Source organism: Echeneis naucrates, chromosome 8 (assembly GCF_900963305.1).
Source record: "Echeneis naucrates chromosome 8, fEcheNa1.1, whole genome shotgun sequence".
Lineage (NCBI taxonomy): Eukaryota > Metazoa > Chordata > Actinopteri > Carangiformes > Echeneidae > Echeneis > Echeneis naucrates.
The window spans coordinates 2,856,290-2,873,288 of record NC_042518.1 but is presented as its reverse complement, the minus strand read 5'-3'; the positions used below and the strand labels follow the sequence as shown (position 1 = coordinate 2,873,288).

The 16,999-nt window shown below is 44.3% G+C and overlaps 1 protein-coding gene across 1 annotated transcript; it reads left to right on the top strand.

Moving 5' to 3' along the window:
- Nucleotides 1-306: 306 nt before the first annotated feature.
- LOC115047737 (neurexophilin-1) lies at nt 307-16,391 on the top strand. The gene is made up of 3 exons (XM_029508868.1): nt 307-360; nt 12,347-13,144; nt 16,070-16,391. Exons 1-2 carry the CDS (start codon nt 307-309, stop codon nt 13,118-13,120), a joined length of 828 nt encoding a protein of 275 aa, XP_029364728.1. The 3' UTR covers nt 13,121-13,144; nt 16,070-16,391.
- Nucleotides 16,392-16,999: the final 608 nt, after the last annotated feature.

Below are 16,999 nucleotides of genomic sequence, written 5' to 3'. Positions count from 1 at the left end.
AAAAAAAAAAAAAACAACCAAAAACCATAAACCCGGGATTGGTCTGAAGAAAACACAGAAAAAGACAAAAAAAAAGAAAAAGGGGGAGGGAGGCTCCGGGGAAGGAGCAGTCCGGTCTGCCTTGGACATGGGACCGTGCGTCAGCGGAGAGGGATCCGGTGCCGGAGGAAGAGCATCTTCCTGAAGCAGGAAAAGCCCGTGTGAGGGAGTTTTTTTTTTATTCTTTTATTTTGTTTTTGCCACCGGGGAGGGGGGAGCTGTGGGGGGTTTTTTGGGAGTTTTTTTTTTTTTTTACGCGCCGGAATGATGCGTCCCAACCGCGGATTCATCCTGCTCCTCCTCAACGGAACCGCTTGTTTGGTAAGAGCAGAGTGGGAGTGGGAGAAAAGTCAGTGTGCTCTCCACATCCACATTATCTCATTAAAACAGCAAACAAACAAACAAACAAAAAACCAAACTGGCTGATTGAAGTGTTGTGGACAGGCAGCAGATCTGAGCAGATAAATCCTCCTCTCGGGTCATTTAAGTCTTTTTTGCGGAGATAATTCGCGGCTGCTCTGCTCTGCGCATCGTCCTTGTGGTCTTTTCTGCTGATTTCTGTTGTTATTCTTATTATTTCCCAGCCTGTATGTCGTGTTGGCTTTGACCCGGCTCGGCTCCGGTCCCAGCGGACTCTCCTGCCGGCTGCGTGAAGCGCGCCGAGCCGCACGCTTTGGAGCCAGATTAGCGCGTTTACAAACGCACATTATTGAGTGTAACTGCACAAGGAAGTACAATCTATTACCACCCCTCAAAAAAAAAGCAGCATACATATTATAAACAGCCTTACCTGCTGACAGGTGGAAGCCCCACTTTTAAAGACAAACACAAACACTGCAAGGCATCAGAGACAAAGACTGTTAAACTAAATTTCTTATTTAACCCTATTTAAAAATAATATTAAAAAGGCTGATTTTATTCTGACTGATTGGTGCAGGTGAGCCATGAGATTGTGAGCAGAGTCTGATATGATTAAATACAGAATTTAGGGGGAGATTATTTTGAAGTGGAAGCTGCAGCTTGAATTCGTCTTCTGTTCTGTAAGTGAGGTAATTCCTCCAAAGACATCTGGTGATGCTGAACATTCCCTGCTTAAAATTGACCTAAATGGATTGTGAAACCTTCCTATGGACCCCCCCACGAGCCTGAAGTGTTTTTGGTCCAACCTTCCAGTTAAATCTGGACTGGGCAGGCTTGCAGATTTATTAAAAAGCAGCCATTAATGAACAATCAGCTCCTGATTCACATGAGGGAACTTGAAAACATCCTTCTGCTCGGAAAGCCCTGGGCTGAGGAGCCAGCTCATCACAGGGCCCAGGAAATGAGCACGCTCCACAGAAAGAAAGAAGAAAGAAACCCCCCCCCCCAAAAAAAAAAAAAAAAAAAAAACAAAAACCCCACACACACAGAAATAAGTGCAGCGAAAACATTCAAGTGTGGCCGTTTGATGAACCGTTTGTGTCGGCAGCTCCTCCAGGATGACCTTGTGCTTCTCATATTCAGGTATTATTAAGGTGTTCAGAGTCAGGTGAAGTAAAGTGATGGCCCCTTTTGGTGATTTGAGGTTGAACACAGTCATTTTGAATGACTGGACTGCACATGCAGACGATTGTGGTTGAGAAAGAGCTCTTTCTGAGGAAAAGGAGGAGACCACACGCTGACTTAAAATATGGGGGATGAGCGCCTTTTCAGCCGAGATACAAGAGTGTGGGATAATAGGCTTAACACTCACTTCTGTGTTGTCTTGGTTCTGGGAGCATTTTGAGAGCTGCAGGGCTGCAGCCTTTTGTAACCCAGATGGTCTGTGGCTAACGATAATGAAATTAGTTGGGGCTTTTTGCTCCCCCCACGCCCACCTCCCTCTCCAGACCATGTATCTTTGAAAAACGTACATGACATCCCTCAGCAGGAGATCTTGGGTAATTCATTAGCCCCTGTGACATTGATAAATTATGGAGCAATTAATAAATGAAGTAACTTTTCTTATAATGCAACAGAGCTGTGATTAATAATCATTTAAGCCTACGGTGAATTAAAAATTGGATTTTGATGATTTTCTGTTGTAATGGCTTCGCAATTCTCAGACTGGGGTTTTGGTCTCAAGGGATCTTTTTGCAAATGGCTACAGATATAGATGACTATTAACAAAAGGTACCACTCCTGCCGTTGTTTGTGTGATGAATGATGTGTTAAAAATGTTCATTTGAATGGAGGGTGACGAATAATATAAACCATCTCAGTTGTTGTGTTGCTGTCTGAGAGATGATGTTTATTTTTGGCAGCGGTTGGAGTTATTTTTCATCAGACGACTGAGGTTTGTTTCAGTCAGCTGAACTGCTAATGTGTCTGGATCAAGAGAATAATCTGCGGTTGTGTTTTTAAGAGGATGGTTTGATATTTTCTGTCCTCTCGCTGTCCTTGTGATTAGCTGTGATGGCAGGCAGTTGTTGCTTGAGCAGATGCGCGGTGTGAAACCGAGCTGCACCAGATTATTTTTGTCGTTGGTTTATTTTTCTCATGTCATGAAAATACAAGGCGATGTTTTTACTGTTGACCAAACGGTCCAAGATATTCATGAGGAAAAGTCACAATCAGGAAGCTGTGACAATCAAATGTTTTGGATTTTTTTTTTTTCTGATTTCTGATTATTGATTGATCATTGACAAATTAGTTTTTGGATTATTTTGATGTGAATAAAGTAGCTGATTAACTGAGTAGCTGCTGTGAAAGTCAGACATTGTCTGGACATAATCCGTGGTTAAACAAAAGCAGCACATACAAGGTGAACTCAGCTCGCCCAGTAAGCAAAGGAAAGACAGGTGTCTATAGGAGATAAGTTGACACACTGGAAATAGACAGATCCGGGACGGGGGGGTGTAAATACAGAGGAAATGAGCAGTTGTAGGAGTTGTAGTGCCTGAGAGTATTATACACCTCATTGACAGTCATCACAGCTCCTTTCTTTCCTTTTGTGCAGAAACATCCCAGAAAACACACATTAATCCATACATAATTACAACTGCAGCAACCTGCTCCAACAGTGCACTGCACGAGGTTGGCGGTCTGAATCCCCAGACAAAATCTGGGAGAGCTGAGGTGAGCAGACAGCTCTCTCCCTCCCCTCCTGCAACAATCTGCAGAACTACCAGTTGGAGAATGAAGTGCATTGAACTCCCCTGCTCCAGTGAACTGCAGCCTCTCTAGCTGCTGCAATTATTCAAACACCCCCTCCACTTTTTGTAGAAAGGAGATGTTTCTCTGAATCAACGTGCCAAGTTAAGGAGTAATTTTGAACACATCTATAATTCTCAACAAGAAGGTATAAATAATTGCTCTTGGATCTATTTGCAGAGCCTCAACATGCTTTTTCTTGCATGCACCGTGACGTGTTAAAGATCTCTTGATGCAGCTGATCACGTTAACACAGATGCTCCAAATCACAAGATTTTTCCGGGAGGGATGGGCCTCAGGTCGATTATCAGAGACACATCATACTCTGCAAGTCATCCACAAGTGAATTTCACCTCTGCAGCCGACCACAGAATCCGCTGAGGGAATTTCAAGGAGGGGCATTTGTGCGTGTTCCAAATTTTCCTATACACACCGTTTTTTTGTGTGTTATAGCTAATTTTAAAATAGAAACAAAATATGACACTTCCATGAATTTAATATCCACAAATTACAACCTCCTGCTGCTAAACTTTTGGTGTCAACCTTCATTTGACTTTCCCAACAGCAAGGAAACACTTACTTATCTAACATGGCACATCCATTAAAAACAAATTATGTTCTTCCACTGAAAGCCCAAAAATCCCGTTCATAACAAAAAAGAGATTGTGATTAGGCTGCTCGCTGCTGAGTGCACACTTGAATCACAACATGGCACGCATCAACACAGACCATAAAAGACATTCTATCATTGCAAAAAACTTGCCTGTTCGGTTGGAATGCCATGAGACGGCGAAGAAGTAACACAAAAACACCCGCTGTGCAAACCTGCAGATTTGTGTAAGAGAGTCAAAGCCAGTGGCTGTCCACTAATTCTAACATCAACCGCCCCCCCTTGCTCCATTTTGACCTGCCATAAAGTCTTAGATTCTTGTTTCGTAGATACCTGTCCTCCACGCAGGGGTCAGACCTTGTCCTGCTGGATACATCCCCGGCTAAGCAGAAACCACCTTAATCCTGAGAAAACAAACCTCACTATCTGATGCAGCATATAGTGCATGCAGGCACAAATGGGAGGCGGCAGCAGCAGCAGGAGAGTGAATTACATATATATATATATATATATATATATATATATATATATATATATATATATATATATACACACACATCTTTTTTTTGATCGCTCGAGTCTTCCTCTTTGTCATCATTGTTGCAATCTGCATGTCAGAGCTCACAAGATTATATCGTCCTCCTCCTCCTCCTCCTCAGATCTGATACACGCGCCGAAACACAAAACTAATTCGTAACTGTCAAATCATAAGTGAGGGTTTGGATACAAAACCAGAGTGGAAGCAGACAGCGCAGTTTATTGTGCTGGTGATATCTGTCCAGAACTTCCTGTAGCCCACCCTCATCCCTTCGAGTGCTTGAAGCATCGTAAAAGGGTGATTTCAGGAGGGGGGATAATATCGGTTCGAAGCAAAATAATATGCCCTTCCATTGTTAACCATTCATCTGAGGGTGAACAATTTTTTTTATCCCCTCATTGCTTCGGCCTACATTTTCATGAACTCCAAATACCAGATTAAATGTTAGAATGCTTTTCTCCTTTTATGAGTTAAGTCAGATGATTGCATGAAGTCTTAATGTGAACTTTTTGAATGGTCAGCCACAACTGTGCGATCCTTCACTGTGTTTAAACTTATTTTGCTTTTTCACTCCAACTATTTTCTGTGTTGTGTTCTTTAAACACACAATCCAACGCTGAGCAATCACAAACACAATATATAAACAGGAAGATGGGATGAAAAGGGCAGCGCTGCTGTTGTTATAATGCATAACCTCTGTAGCTTTCTGCCTGTTGTGCAGAGCAGCTTGAGTTGTACACAGCTTCAGTGTGCACCTCTACCTCCCCTGACCACCCGCAGAGGAGCCTGGCTAAAGACCCCCGGCCCCCCTTCCCTCGCTTCACCTCTTCAGGCTCCCAGCAGCCCCACAGCACAGACAGCCAGAAAGACAGAGAAAGAGAGGAAGAGACAGAGGGGAAGCATGTTCTCTGACACACTGACAGCCCTTCATAGTGAAGCGCTGAGCTGTCCTGAGACAGACTGCTCTGTCTGCTGAAAACCAGCACAATTTATTGTGGCATGGCTCTCTGGGAGGACTGCAGGGGAGACAGAGGAAGACCCTGGAAGAATATCTGAGTTTGTCTGCATGTCTGCATGTTCGGATAGTGAAGGCTGGATTACAGTGAACAGCTTAAAGAAAAACGACTCGTATCCTTGGGAAGAATGAGTAGGTGGAACTCCCAGGGGATCCACATAACGATGTGTTTGACTCGCACACGGAGGAATAACTAAGGAGGGGAAAATCCATGAAACATTTTAATTTCAGAGAGCTTCTGCTTGCAAAAGTGGCTTTGCGGCATATTGAAAACGCAAACTGTTATGCAAAGTGTCAATATAGAGTAAAAAAAATTCCATCGTTTCAAGATATGTCAGAATGCAAACAACGTTACAAAGACAAGAACGCCTGAAGAGGGAAACACCAGGCCAGCAGTATAGTTGAGGTCGGAGGAGACTAGAGCTTTTCTGATGCCGTGCGCACTGAGGTTCACACTGACCTCATCGTGGTGTGACTGGATCAGCTGGACGCCACACCAGTACGGGGCGGCGAGGCGAAAGAGCCCATTTATATTCTCCATTCTCTCGCAATCTGTAAACAGTCTGTTCTGCCCGAATGGACATCCAGTGTGCTGTTTACCAGCATGACGCCCCGGTGACGGTACAGTGATTTTCAGGGTCAGAGCCAGACATGTCCAGACAAGGCCCGCTGAGGGTCTTCACAGGGGCTTCCAATTAAAGTGAGGACCACAGTCACAATGATCAGGGAATTTTTCTGAGTCTGAAAGAAGGCCATTTTAAGTACAATTAACGGACAATAGGAACATTTATTGGAAACTAAAGTGGTTTCTGAATTCAACTGAGGATGTACTGTTGTTGAATGGAGGGCAGCAATGACTAGCAATCATTTGAACTTTTATTTCTGCAGAAAAGGACAATTTGAGCCGTGATTCACTTCGATTCACACGTGCTGCATTACACAATTCCTGTTGTGTTTGCTGTTTGGCAAAGGCTTGCTGCCTGTTTTCGGCACATTACAAAGTGAAACATGGCACATACAACGCATCTTCTTCTAAGCTGCTCCTGATGAGGTTATGGGTAAAGAAAGACTGATCCACGGTTAAAAATAACCAACTCTAGCTGCGACAATAACAGTTTGAAGGGTGTTGTTTCCCTGGTGGCATTTTAGGATTGTGTCTAATCCAGATCAGATGGGCTTCAGACCACACGGGTTTACAAAATGGGCATCAAATGTCTCACAACTAAGCACTTGTGGTCAGATTTCACTTGCCCACTCACAATAAGTTGACACCGCTGCTAGACACAGAGTAAATTGGACCTCAATATTCAGGCGGTTTGCTGCTTCATTGAGAATTGTGGCACATGCAGTAAACTCAATTGTGCTTATGCGTGCAATCTGCAAAGCTGGGCAAAGCTTCACAGCAATCAGGGGCTCAGACACATCTGGCAAAACACTAAATTTAGCTAAATTCACCAAGTGAATTTTGGGTTGTGACCGAAGCTGCAGTTAAGGCTGTCCACTAATGATCAGAGCACCAGAATTGTTGCCTTTTAGTGCTACTGTAAGTGTGAACGGAGGCCGTTCACACTGTCTCAGCTGGGAGCTGCAGAGTTAGACCAGTCTGATTTGGCCACTTAGCACCTCCACTGATGCTCCAGTTTGAATGAACGAGGAAGAATGAATGAACAATTGAGTTCAGGCATTATTAGTCTTGTAAGGCACGAGGACCGCTGTTGAAAATCCCACAGAAGGACAGAGGTGTGATGTCAAACTGGCATTAGGATGAAGGTTTTTATCCCCAAAACTTAATGAAATGATTGCCGGGTCCTTGCAGACAGGTCTGTACTGTCGCAGCAGCTTTCAACCGCCCATTCTTTGCTCCCAGCTCCCTGGGGAAGGGGGAGTGGGGGGCTGGGAAGACACTACCGCCACTTCTTCTCTCCCCTGTCCTTGCACTGCCAACATGTCGATATCTTATAATGTAAAAATTTGATAGCCAATTCGGATCCCAGCTTCTCTCTGAGCATACCAAAGGAGCTCAAATCCACCGGGACCACACAACTGAAACCGTCCAAAATGAGATGGGGAAAGCGGGGGAAGGATAAGGAAAGAAAGAAACACTCTGGAAAAGAGTGCAGAGTGACAAAGAAGAAAAGAACAAGAAAAAGAAAAAAGATTCAGTTTGGTGAGTTTGTTCACTCACTGCAGATCTAAGCTCCAATGACCCCCAAGAAGCTGGAGTAAATTATTCATTAAGAGTCAAATGGCTTGTTTCTTGTGAAATTACCTTTCTCCCCCTCACCTCTTCTTGGATCTACACTCGCCAGAAGAATAATTAGTTATAAGGGCACAGCCATTTTCAGACTTTAATCATGTTACAGAGAAGTCTCCTGCAGTGAACATATTAGATCTGCAGATGGGGAAAAGAGACAGAGAAAAAAGAGAATAAAGCATTGACGAACACTTAAGGAATCTGAGCTGCCTGGGTGTGTAATTAAAAATTGATGTCATATTAGAGATGAAGATTTCAACCAAACAGCCAGAAGAAAATGGAGTGGTTATTGAACTTGTCAGCTCCCCCGGAGGAGCGCATGCTTTCAGCCCTTCTGGGTGGCTCAACAGGCAGACTCTCCGTACCAATCAATCAATCAATCAATTTATTTCATTCCAGATCACACCTGCATGAGAACAGCCCCATTCTTCCTGGTGATATTGAAAAGCAGCCCGCTGAAGGAGCTTAAATGGTGCAAAGGCAGTAAAGTGAAAGAGTGAAAAGTCATGTAAATGTTTAGAAAACAGGGTTGTTGGTTTTGTTTTGTTTTGTTTTTTTTTTTAATGGAAAAGGAAAATGGTTCCCCTTCAATTTTCCTGCAGCAGTGAAAGCAAATGAAGCCAACAGTTTCTACAGACGTCTGAGAGTTTGCTGGTCACTTACAAACCGTCTCTGACAGGACAATGCTGTGCTGCAGGAAGTGGGACGGTGACACAAAGAAAAGAACTAGCACCGGAGCACAGTCTCCTGAAGCAGGGTTCTACAGCTGGAAGCAGGAAGTATGCTTACATGCACAGGATTATGTGAATTACAGCCAGAGCTCGACTTTGTCAGTCAATTGGACAGCTGTCTGTGTCCAAGTCTACATGTCGAGGAGAAAATTGTGTTAGGCCAGACAAACTAGCTGGCGGCAAATACGCAAAGATGGTGATCAAAGAGATCGATAGAGGTGCAGTTTTGTACATTTAGTACATGCTGAACATGCTAATCACACAAATTAGGCCTTAGCTTTACTTATTATGTCCCCGGGAGTTACTGGCTATGAATCACATTATCTTGGTGTGTAAGTGTGATTAAGAGAAATCCTATTTCATTGGGATTAAGATGTTGACATGCGTTTTAAAAGTGAGATTATCCCAATAATTTGGTTTTCTCCAGTACATGTTGACGAACTGTGTGTGCTTCCATCCCTGGGAGGGAAGGGTTAAAAAGGCGTACCTGTCACTGTAACAGGCTGATTATTGCCTTTGGAGCAGGCAGGCTTGTGACGATCGCTCCCCTCCCCATTCTCCCTGCTGAGAGAGAGTCCTGGGGCCCGTGCTCACTGAGGCTGAATGACTCACAATTACCACAGCGACAGAGCCTGCAGCCACCTCCCATCCTCTCCAGCCGTTTCACTGACTCACTTAGCGCACATGACAAATGACAAAATCACCCTGAACCTCCGCCCCCTCCATAAGACCTGATTGCCCATCGCCCACACTTTGCCTTCAGTACTTAAAGCTGGGATATATCTTGCCAAGCTTCATGAAACAAAACAAACTTAGTCTGGCAGAAACTTGTTCCAGCCTTTCAAAGCAGTGTTTTACTGTATTACACCATGTAGATGGTTTCACATGCATACAATATGAGCTCCTGAACAAAAGACCTTTGACTTTACCCTGGAAACACTCCGTGGCATATTTTTCTAACTCATCAAAACTCCTCTTTAATGCTTTGACACCGATCACTGCAAAAAATAAACAGCATTTATTGTGCATCATAAAAGGATGACTTCTTTGACTGCGCTTTGAATATGAAAGACAGTGAGTGATGTGAATACCTAAAGCAGAGGATCAGTGATCAACTGCTAACAAAGCAAAGTCTCGGTGTACAAACAAACAAAAGAAAAAATCCTAATAAAGTGAGGCCATGCATGCATCCTCCGGCAGTGTGGAAACACTGAACTCTGAGGTTATTTTACAACATTTCAACTTGCTTACATTGCAGAAGTGGAAAGTTGGAAGTGTGCTGATGGTTAAAATCTTACACATCATATACTCCTCCTAGTTAAATGCAGCGAGAGATGTATCAGTGTGCACTTTCTCATAATGGAGTGGAAAAGTGGTGCTTGTTATAATATTTAATGATAAAAAATGTTATGTGCTGCTGTGTAATTCGCGACCTTGGTGGCCTCAGTGCTGCACCATTGACCAGCTATCCTAAAGAGCAAGTGAGGCCCAGATTTCCCTGCATAAAGTGAAATCACAACGGCATCATGGTGGTTTTAACAACTGCACAGTATGTGTTCTCTCTGCAGTAATCATTACAGCTCTGACTCGGCTTTTTCTCCATTTTTCTGTTTTATTTTTTCTCCCCCCGGCACCATATTAAGCTCATTCACAGCTCATTTGTCTTTGACAATGATGCTGAATGCTGAACCTGAAACCTTGAGCTGTGCAAGACACTTAAATCTTCTGCTCAACAATAGCAGCATGCTCACTTCATCTCTCCTCCTGCAGCCCGGCCTCTCAGGCTCTCTAATGAATACTACTGAACAGAGAGAGGATGCCTTGCTCAATGTGTACACTACAATCAAGTGTTCTGTATTGGCGCCGTGTGAGAGACGTTTTAGACAAAGCAGCAGAGCTTGCAAAAATGATCATAGTCTTGAAAGCAAGAGCCAGTTTCAGAGAATTAAAGGATGAGGGCTTTTTTTTTCCAAGATGCCCTAAAGCGCTTTTTGTAGGACACTGCAGGGGCTCTTAAGTGCTATCTGGGGAGGCAAGCAGAGTGCTACCCTCTGTGCCCAGCGGTCACTGGCTCATTGGAGAAGAGAAATCAAACACAAACTAGTCCTTCAACAGGAGCCATGGGGAATGGTGTATTTGTCATCAAAGTCATTTTGCCTGGCCCCAGCTCCCATCTCTGAAAAAAAAAAGGACACCAAAAGATTAAATCAATATGTCTTCAGCTCTCCCAAAATTTTGTTCATTATTAATGAGTTTGGGATTCTCAAAGAAGCTATCAGAACTATCCGCTTCAAGAGGAAAGAGTCCTTGTCAGGGCTGTTATGGGGCCTCTGTGGGGAGGCTGAAGGATCTGAGCAGCAGTGTAGCGTAGCAGCAGACAGGTAACTAGAGGAGATGGTGTCTGGCCTCGAACGCCCCCATGGGTATAAGGCCAAATTAAGCGGAGAGGGAAGTCCTCTCATCTGAGTCCAAACACCAAACCACAACCACATCAGTGGGAATCCTCGCAAGGCGGTTGAAATGCAATCCACGTTGTTATGAAAGGAAATACATGTTTTTAGGGGGACAGGAAATCAATATTGCTGACTGACTGCGGCACAACTGAACAAATCTGAGTGAGGTTGAAAAACCTGCATAAAATTGAATGAGAATGAGTCAGGCTTAATAATCCTGACTAAGCTGGTATAAGGAAGCCCTGGCAGTGAAGACAGTAGATGGATCAGAGCACAGACTGGGATGCATGCATTATGCATCATTGTAAAATCTCCCTGGGTGGAGCGCACACAGACAAAAACTTACCCCACCATTCACATTTGCACCGCTTATTCTTCTTGTTTACCAAAAATCTGAATTCACCATCATCGCCATTGTGTGTGTGTTTGTCACTGCTGAACCAAAAGGACGTAATAATCCTGGATACTTCCATGGCACATTACACAAATGCTACCTGTTAATAGATCATTACTGTTGAATAATTGCCCGTTACTATCACGCTCACATTCACACACTCTTCACAAAGCTACTGCTGAGCACAGCAGCACCATCTTATCTCCGTCCCCCCTTTTGCACCCCCCGAACCCCTCAGTTGATGTTAACATTTGACAGCTTTGTGTGTGTGTGTCTGCCTATACAGATTTTTGTCTTTAATTAAAACACTGGAAGGACTTAATTGGACATTACACTTGATTCTTTGCACCACCCCCCCCCCCCACCACCACCACCACCTTCCCTTCCTCAAACACTTTGATCTACCGACCAGGTCTTCAGAACCAATAAATAAATTCCCTCGTACTCAGGCTCACACTGCAGCGCTTAAGAAGCAAAAAGCAAACCTTGGTCTACTTTATACTTTAGGTTTTATACTATATGAAGTTTTGTGAGTGTGTTTTGTAACTGCCTATGAGAATCTCACTTCTTTTGGTGCACCCAGACATTTTAAGTGCATAAATCAACCCCCAACCCCGATGTTGAAGAAACCACTCCAGAAATCATTTCTTAATGACGAAGCCTTATCGTTTTACAGGATTATGGCCTTTGTAGAAAATTGTCCACGCTCACAAATATTGATTAAACTGCCCAAGACCACAGCTGAATTCAGTTTTGGTGTGGATTTTCTGTTTGGATTTCTTTCCTGATCTCTCCGGCCTCACCAGTAGCTCAGAGGAGGCATTTGAGCCCATTACACGTGAGCTTATGGACTTACATAGGCTCTGTGAAAACTCAACATAAAGGAGTATTTTCTCTCACGGCCAAAGTAAACAAAAGAATATCATAATGCCAATAGCTCCAAAATTCCAACCATTTATTTATATATATAACATTGATAAAATGCCACGGTTACAACCACGAGAGCTATGAACTGTAAATTAAGTATCGATTAAATCTTTAATTTGTTTTCTGTCCACGTTTCTTTCTACCTTGCTAATAGCTGTCTACTTTCTTTCTCTATTTTCTTCTTCGATCCCCACATCTCACCCCCTCCTTCTAGGTGGCCCTAGGTCAAGAAGATGACTCCCCAAACCCCAAGAGCTCTTCAGACGACTCTGCCAAGACGGTGGGCCTCCTGGGTGGGCAGACTCCCCTCTCGCCCCTAAGCCGCTGGATGCTTCACAGCAAGAGCAGGGCCGCTAATGCCACCTCCGTGGAGCTGCCCTACCGCTCGCCGGTCCCTTTTTCCAAGCAGGAGTTCTCTAAACAGGAATTCTGGGAGATGTTGGGCAGCGACCTGCTCAAGCCTGATGCGTCCAGCTCCAGGGTCAAACGCCGGCCCATTGTAAAGACCGGCAAGTTCAAGAAGATGTTTGGCTGGGGAGACTTCTATTCCAACATCAAGACGGTGAGGCTTAACCTGCTGATCACCGGCAAGATTGTGGATCACGGTAACGGCACGTTCAGCGTCTACTTCCGCCACAACTCCACGGGGCAGGGCAACATCTCAGTCAGCCTGGTACCGCCCGTCAAGGCAGTGGAGTTTGACCTGGAGCGCCAGAGCGTGGTCTACCCAAAGGACTCCAAGATCTTCAATTGCCGTGTGGACTATGAGAAGGTGGATCGCAGCAAGCGTACCTCGCTGTGCAACTATGACCCGTCCAAGACCTGCTTCCAGGAGCAGATTCAGAGTCACGTGTCCTGGATTTGCTCCAAGCCTTTCAAAGTCATTTGCATCTACATATCCTTCTACAGCACGGACTACCGCCTGGTGCAGAAGGTTTGCCCGGACTACAACTACCATAATGAGATGCCCTACCTGCCCTCAGGCTAGAGGACCTGTAGGAGGGGAGGAGAGGTGGGAGGGGAGAGGATAAGGGGGATGACTAGGCGTCACTGCAACATGAGGAGAAAGCCAGGGCTGTCAATCGTCCTTAATGCCAGTGTGACAGCGAGACAACTTAAAAAAAAATATAATAATAATTAAATAAACAACCCTCTCTGTAGCCTGACTATTGCCAGTTGTAAAAATATATATGCAAAACAAAAACTACAGTATGCAGATAACGAGGCATTGGGAATGCTTAGCTGCACTGGAAATGAAAATCAAATACCGCCAACATGCACATTCTTACCTCAATCCAGTTTCTAAATGCCAACGTGTCGCCAGCTATTTCTCTCCTCCATTAAGTCATTAGTGAAAGTTGTCTGAATGTCCTTTTAATCACCCTTTACAGTATTGCTCTTTTGCAAAGTCACAGCAGAAGTCTTTTCCATGAAAGTGCGAATTTAAAGGCTGTGATATGATTCACTGGAGAGCTGAGAGGCTCAGAGTTATTACAAACATCATACAGTGTTTAACATCGCATGCCATAACAGAAATAATCATGATTTTAAAATTACCTGAGGGAATGGGGAACAGAGTTTTTCTCGAAGGAAACGGATGAATGTAAAGTGTACCCAACAACAGGATCACTGAGGTTACACTCGCTGTCTTTTAAAGGGCATCTTTTTCTATCATACATGAATCCGGTTCAATCCCAGAACAACACTCCTCTTTCTTACTCATTTTCTCACACCCTGCCCACGTCCTCTCATCCTCACATTCCACCACGGCATTGTCACTGTGTTTACCTTCAATATTTTCTGACTTTATATCTTTCAGCTATGTCACACCCATCTCAATGAAAGAGGGGGGCGGAATAAGCAGAAGGAGAATTTGCACCAAAAAAAAAAAAAAAAAAGCAACAGTTCCACAAAGAAAGTTTCAGGATAAGGGCTTGAGATAAGTTTAGCGTGAGGGAAATAACTAGATTCTGTGTAGAGACAAGATCGGCCCTTCACACTTAAGAAAGAGAGGTGGGGGGGAGAGAGAGGGAGAGATTCAGTGGGCTCTTTTAATTAAAGTGGAGAAGGAGATGTAGAGTATGCAGCTCCATCTATTGTCCCCCCTGTATGAAAAAGATTACATTTTGTTACCGTCAGGATTCCTGATTTCACGCCTTGATAACTTTAACTGTATGAGAGAGATTGCTCTCTCCCGACAAATACTGTGTTCGCTAAACTCAGCCTGTTATCTTGAATAAATGAAAATATTATCATAATAATTACAAATAATTTAATCTCCTTTAGAACTAATTAGGGTTTCAACGAGAGAGAGAAATATATTCCTAAAAATCAAGTCAGCGGGTAGCAGGATAAGAGGATGTTTGCAGGGATTGTTGTGTTTTTGGCCACGGAGCTGGCGGCCAAAGCTCGGCTCAGAGTTAAGTGCTCTCATTAAGATAAATGGCCAGTGGCTGGCCATCTTGTGTTGCACTCACAAACAATATCAGAGGAGAGCAGCGCGCAACGGAGCCATGAATTAGGTAACCTGACATTTTGCTCGCCGTCCTGCTCGTAAGGACACAATGACTTCTCGGTTCATTAACGGTGAGCGGTCACACGTGTGAAGAGGCATTCGCCGGTGAGACCAGATAAGCATTTTGATGCTAATATACTGCGATATCAGGGATATGGCCAAAATCTGTGCATGTGCACGCTTGGCTGAAACTGTGCAGCGTCCCAGGTGGACTCCTGCAGCAGCGGGCGGTCACCATCAAGCCCTTCTCGTGTGTGTGTGTGTGTGTGTGTTTGGGTGGGGGGAATTGCATAAGGACAGACATGAATGCATCGCTTGGGCTGCTCTGTGTCAGCTGGGAGAGCAGGAGTAGGAGAGAAAGCACAGTCACGAGGCTGAAGATAGTAACAGACCTGTAAATCTGCACATCAAAGCTCAGAGTTTTTTCATTTATTCTTAAAAGGGGGAAGAGGGGGGGGCCTCCTCTCTCCACATGCAACCAATGGCAGCGCTGAACAGAGAGGTCTGCATGGGACGGACAGCTACACCGACCGCCTAACGTCTGCCGACCCGGCTGAGTCAAACCTGTCTCCTCTCACATGCGAGATACTTCATACAAATAAAGCTCACCTGCCTCGCTTGCTGACGACATGAACACAAATGTAATGTGGTCAAATGGTCTGTAGCTATCTGGCTCATCTCTTGCTGTGTGTCTAAGTGTCTCCCAGTCAAGAACCCTCACAGGAAACAATCCACAATCAATCACAGTGCCAACTCTGAGATGTATGAGCTGTCGGGTCACATTCAGATTTCAGTTAATGCAAAATTTATCTGAATGTGTAGCCGTCCCCGAGGAAAATATAATATAGATGTTGTTTTGGCAGCACAACTGAATGCCTGACACTTTTTCCTGTACCTCTGGTTTTATTTTCATCAGCCAACATGACTGAACCATTACCTCCTTCTCTGTTCATCCATTTCCCTCCTGCAGACGTCTGTATGTTTCTCATCAATATGCCCCACTCACACATGCTCTTGCCTCCTCAGCCTCCATACGCTCTCTACCTTCCTTACCCTGGCGTTGAACCTTAAAGTGGGTAGTTCCTCATTGCTGCCCCGCCCGCCCTCCTTGCACACAGTGCCGAGCTGAGCTGGCTAATCTCTGTGAGCTTAATGCCGAGCCAAGTGAACATCAGCAGTGAGAACTCCCCGCTCTGCTTGTCTATCTATCTATTTCGCTCTATATCTATATCCCATCAAACAAATGCGTGCACAGACAAGTCTTAAGATGTGCTGGTTTAGGTATTTTCCTCCCTCCTGTTCAAAGCATCGTGCATAAGCCCTCGGATTGTGAGGACATGAAATCTCCTCAAGAGCATGCCAACAGAGTGCCCGACACAGATACGCCCCAGTAACCTCAATACTCCTCTCGCCCTCCTGCAGGATGTCCAGAGAGAAGTTGGAAACAAACTGGGCAACACGAGCCCACGGCGTCGAACTCATGTAGAAATAAAAGTGGTGGGGTGCCTGTGGAGAAGAAACCCGTTTCTCTGCTCCTCACCAATCCTCTGAGATTTACAGCAATACTCCCACTGAGACTCCACCCTCTCTGCCTCTCTGGTGCGAGTTCAAATGAAAAAAATTAAATAAAATAAAAGCTGCTGGACCAAGTTTCAGAGACGGTCGTGTTGCTGCAGGATGGACAGTGTTGTTACAGCAGCAGCCTTACTGTTGAACCATCTTGTGCCAACAGACATGTGGATACTTTGGCCTTAGAGACTGCAAGACAACACTGGTCCACTCAGCGAAGAAAAGTTACAAAACTGACAAAAACATAAATATACATATATATAAATAAATATATATATATATAAAAAAAAAAAAGCTACGAGCCCTCAGATCTGAATAAAGTTGTATTTAAATGTGGGTCATGCAGTGGAGGTCGTCTGTTTTATCCTTTTGGTTCCTCATGATTTTGTTCCTATGTCATGTGGATGATATACTATATGGATGATATGATGGCATTTACTGTGGTTTTCGACATTCTAAAAATCAATAAAGTACACACAAGTACTTGAGCCACTCCAGTTGTAGAGAAAACAGACTCCGCTCTTATATTTGGTTGTGCTTTATGTGTAGGAAGAGTGTGTCAAGAGTGCTGAAGTCTGCATAGCCAATAGGAGCCAACTACGAGCCAACAGCTAAGAGGAAGATGTGACACTTTTTCCCCTCTTTGCTGAAGGGCTCTTGCAGATATATATATGCAAAGAAAGAAATGAGAGGGGGCAAATGGGCTTGTGAGCAAAAGGAAGGAAATGTTTCAGCTGGGAAGATGCATGAACACAACTCCATCCTCTAATTAGCCTCCTCTTC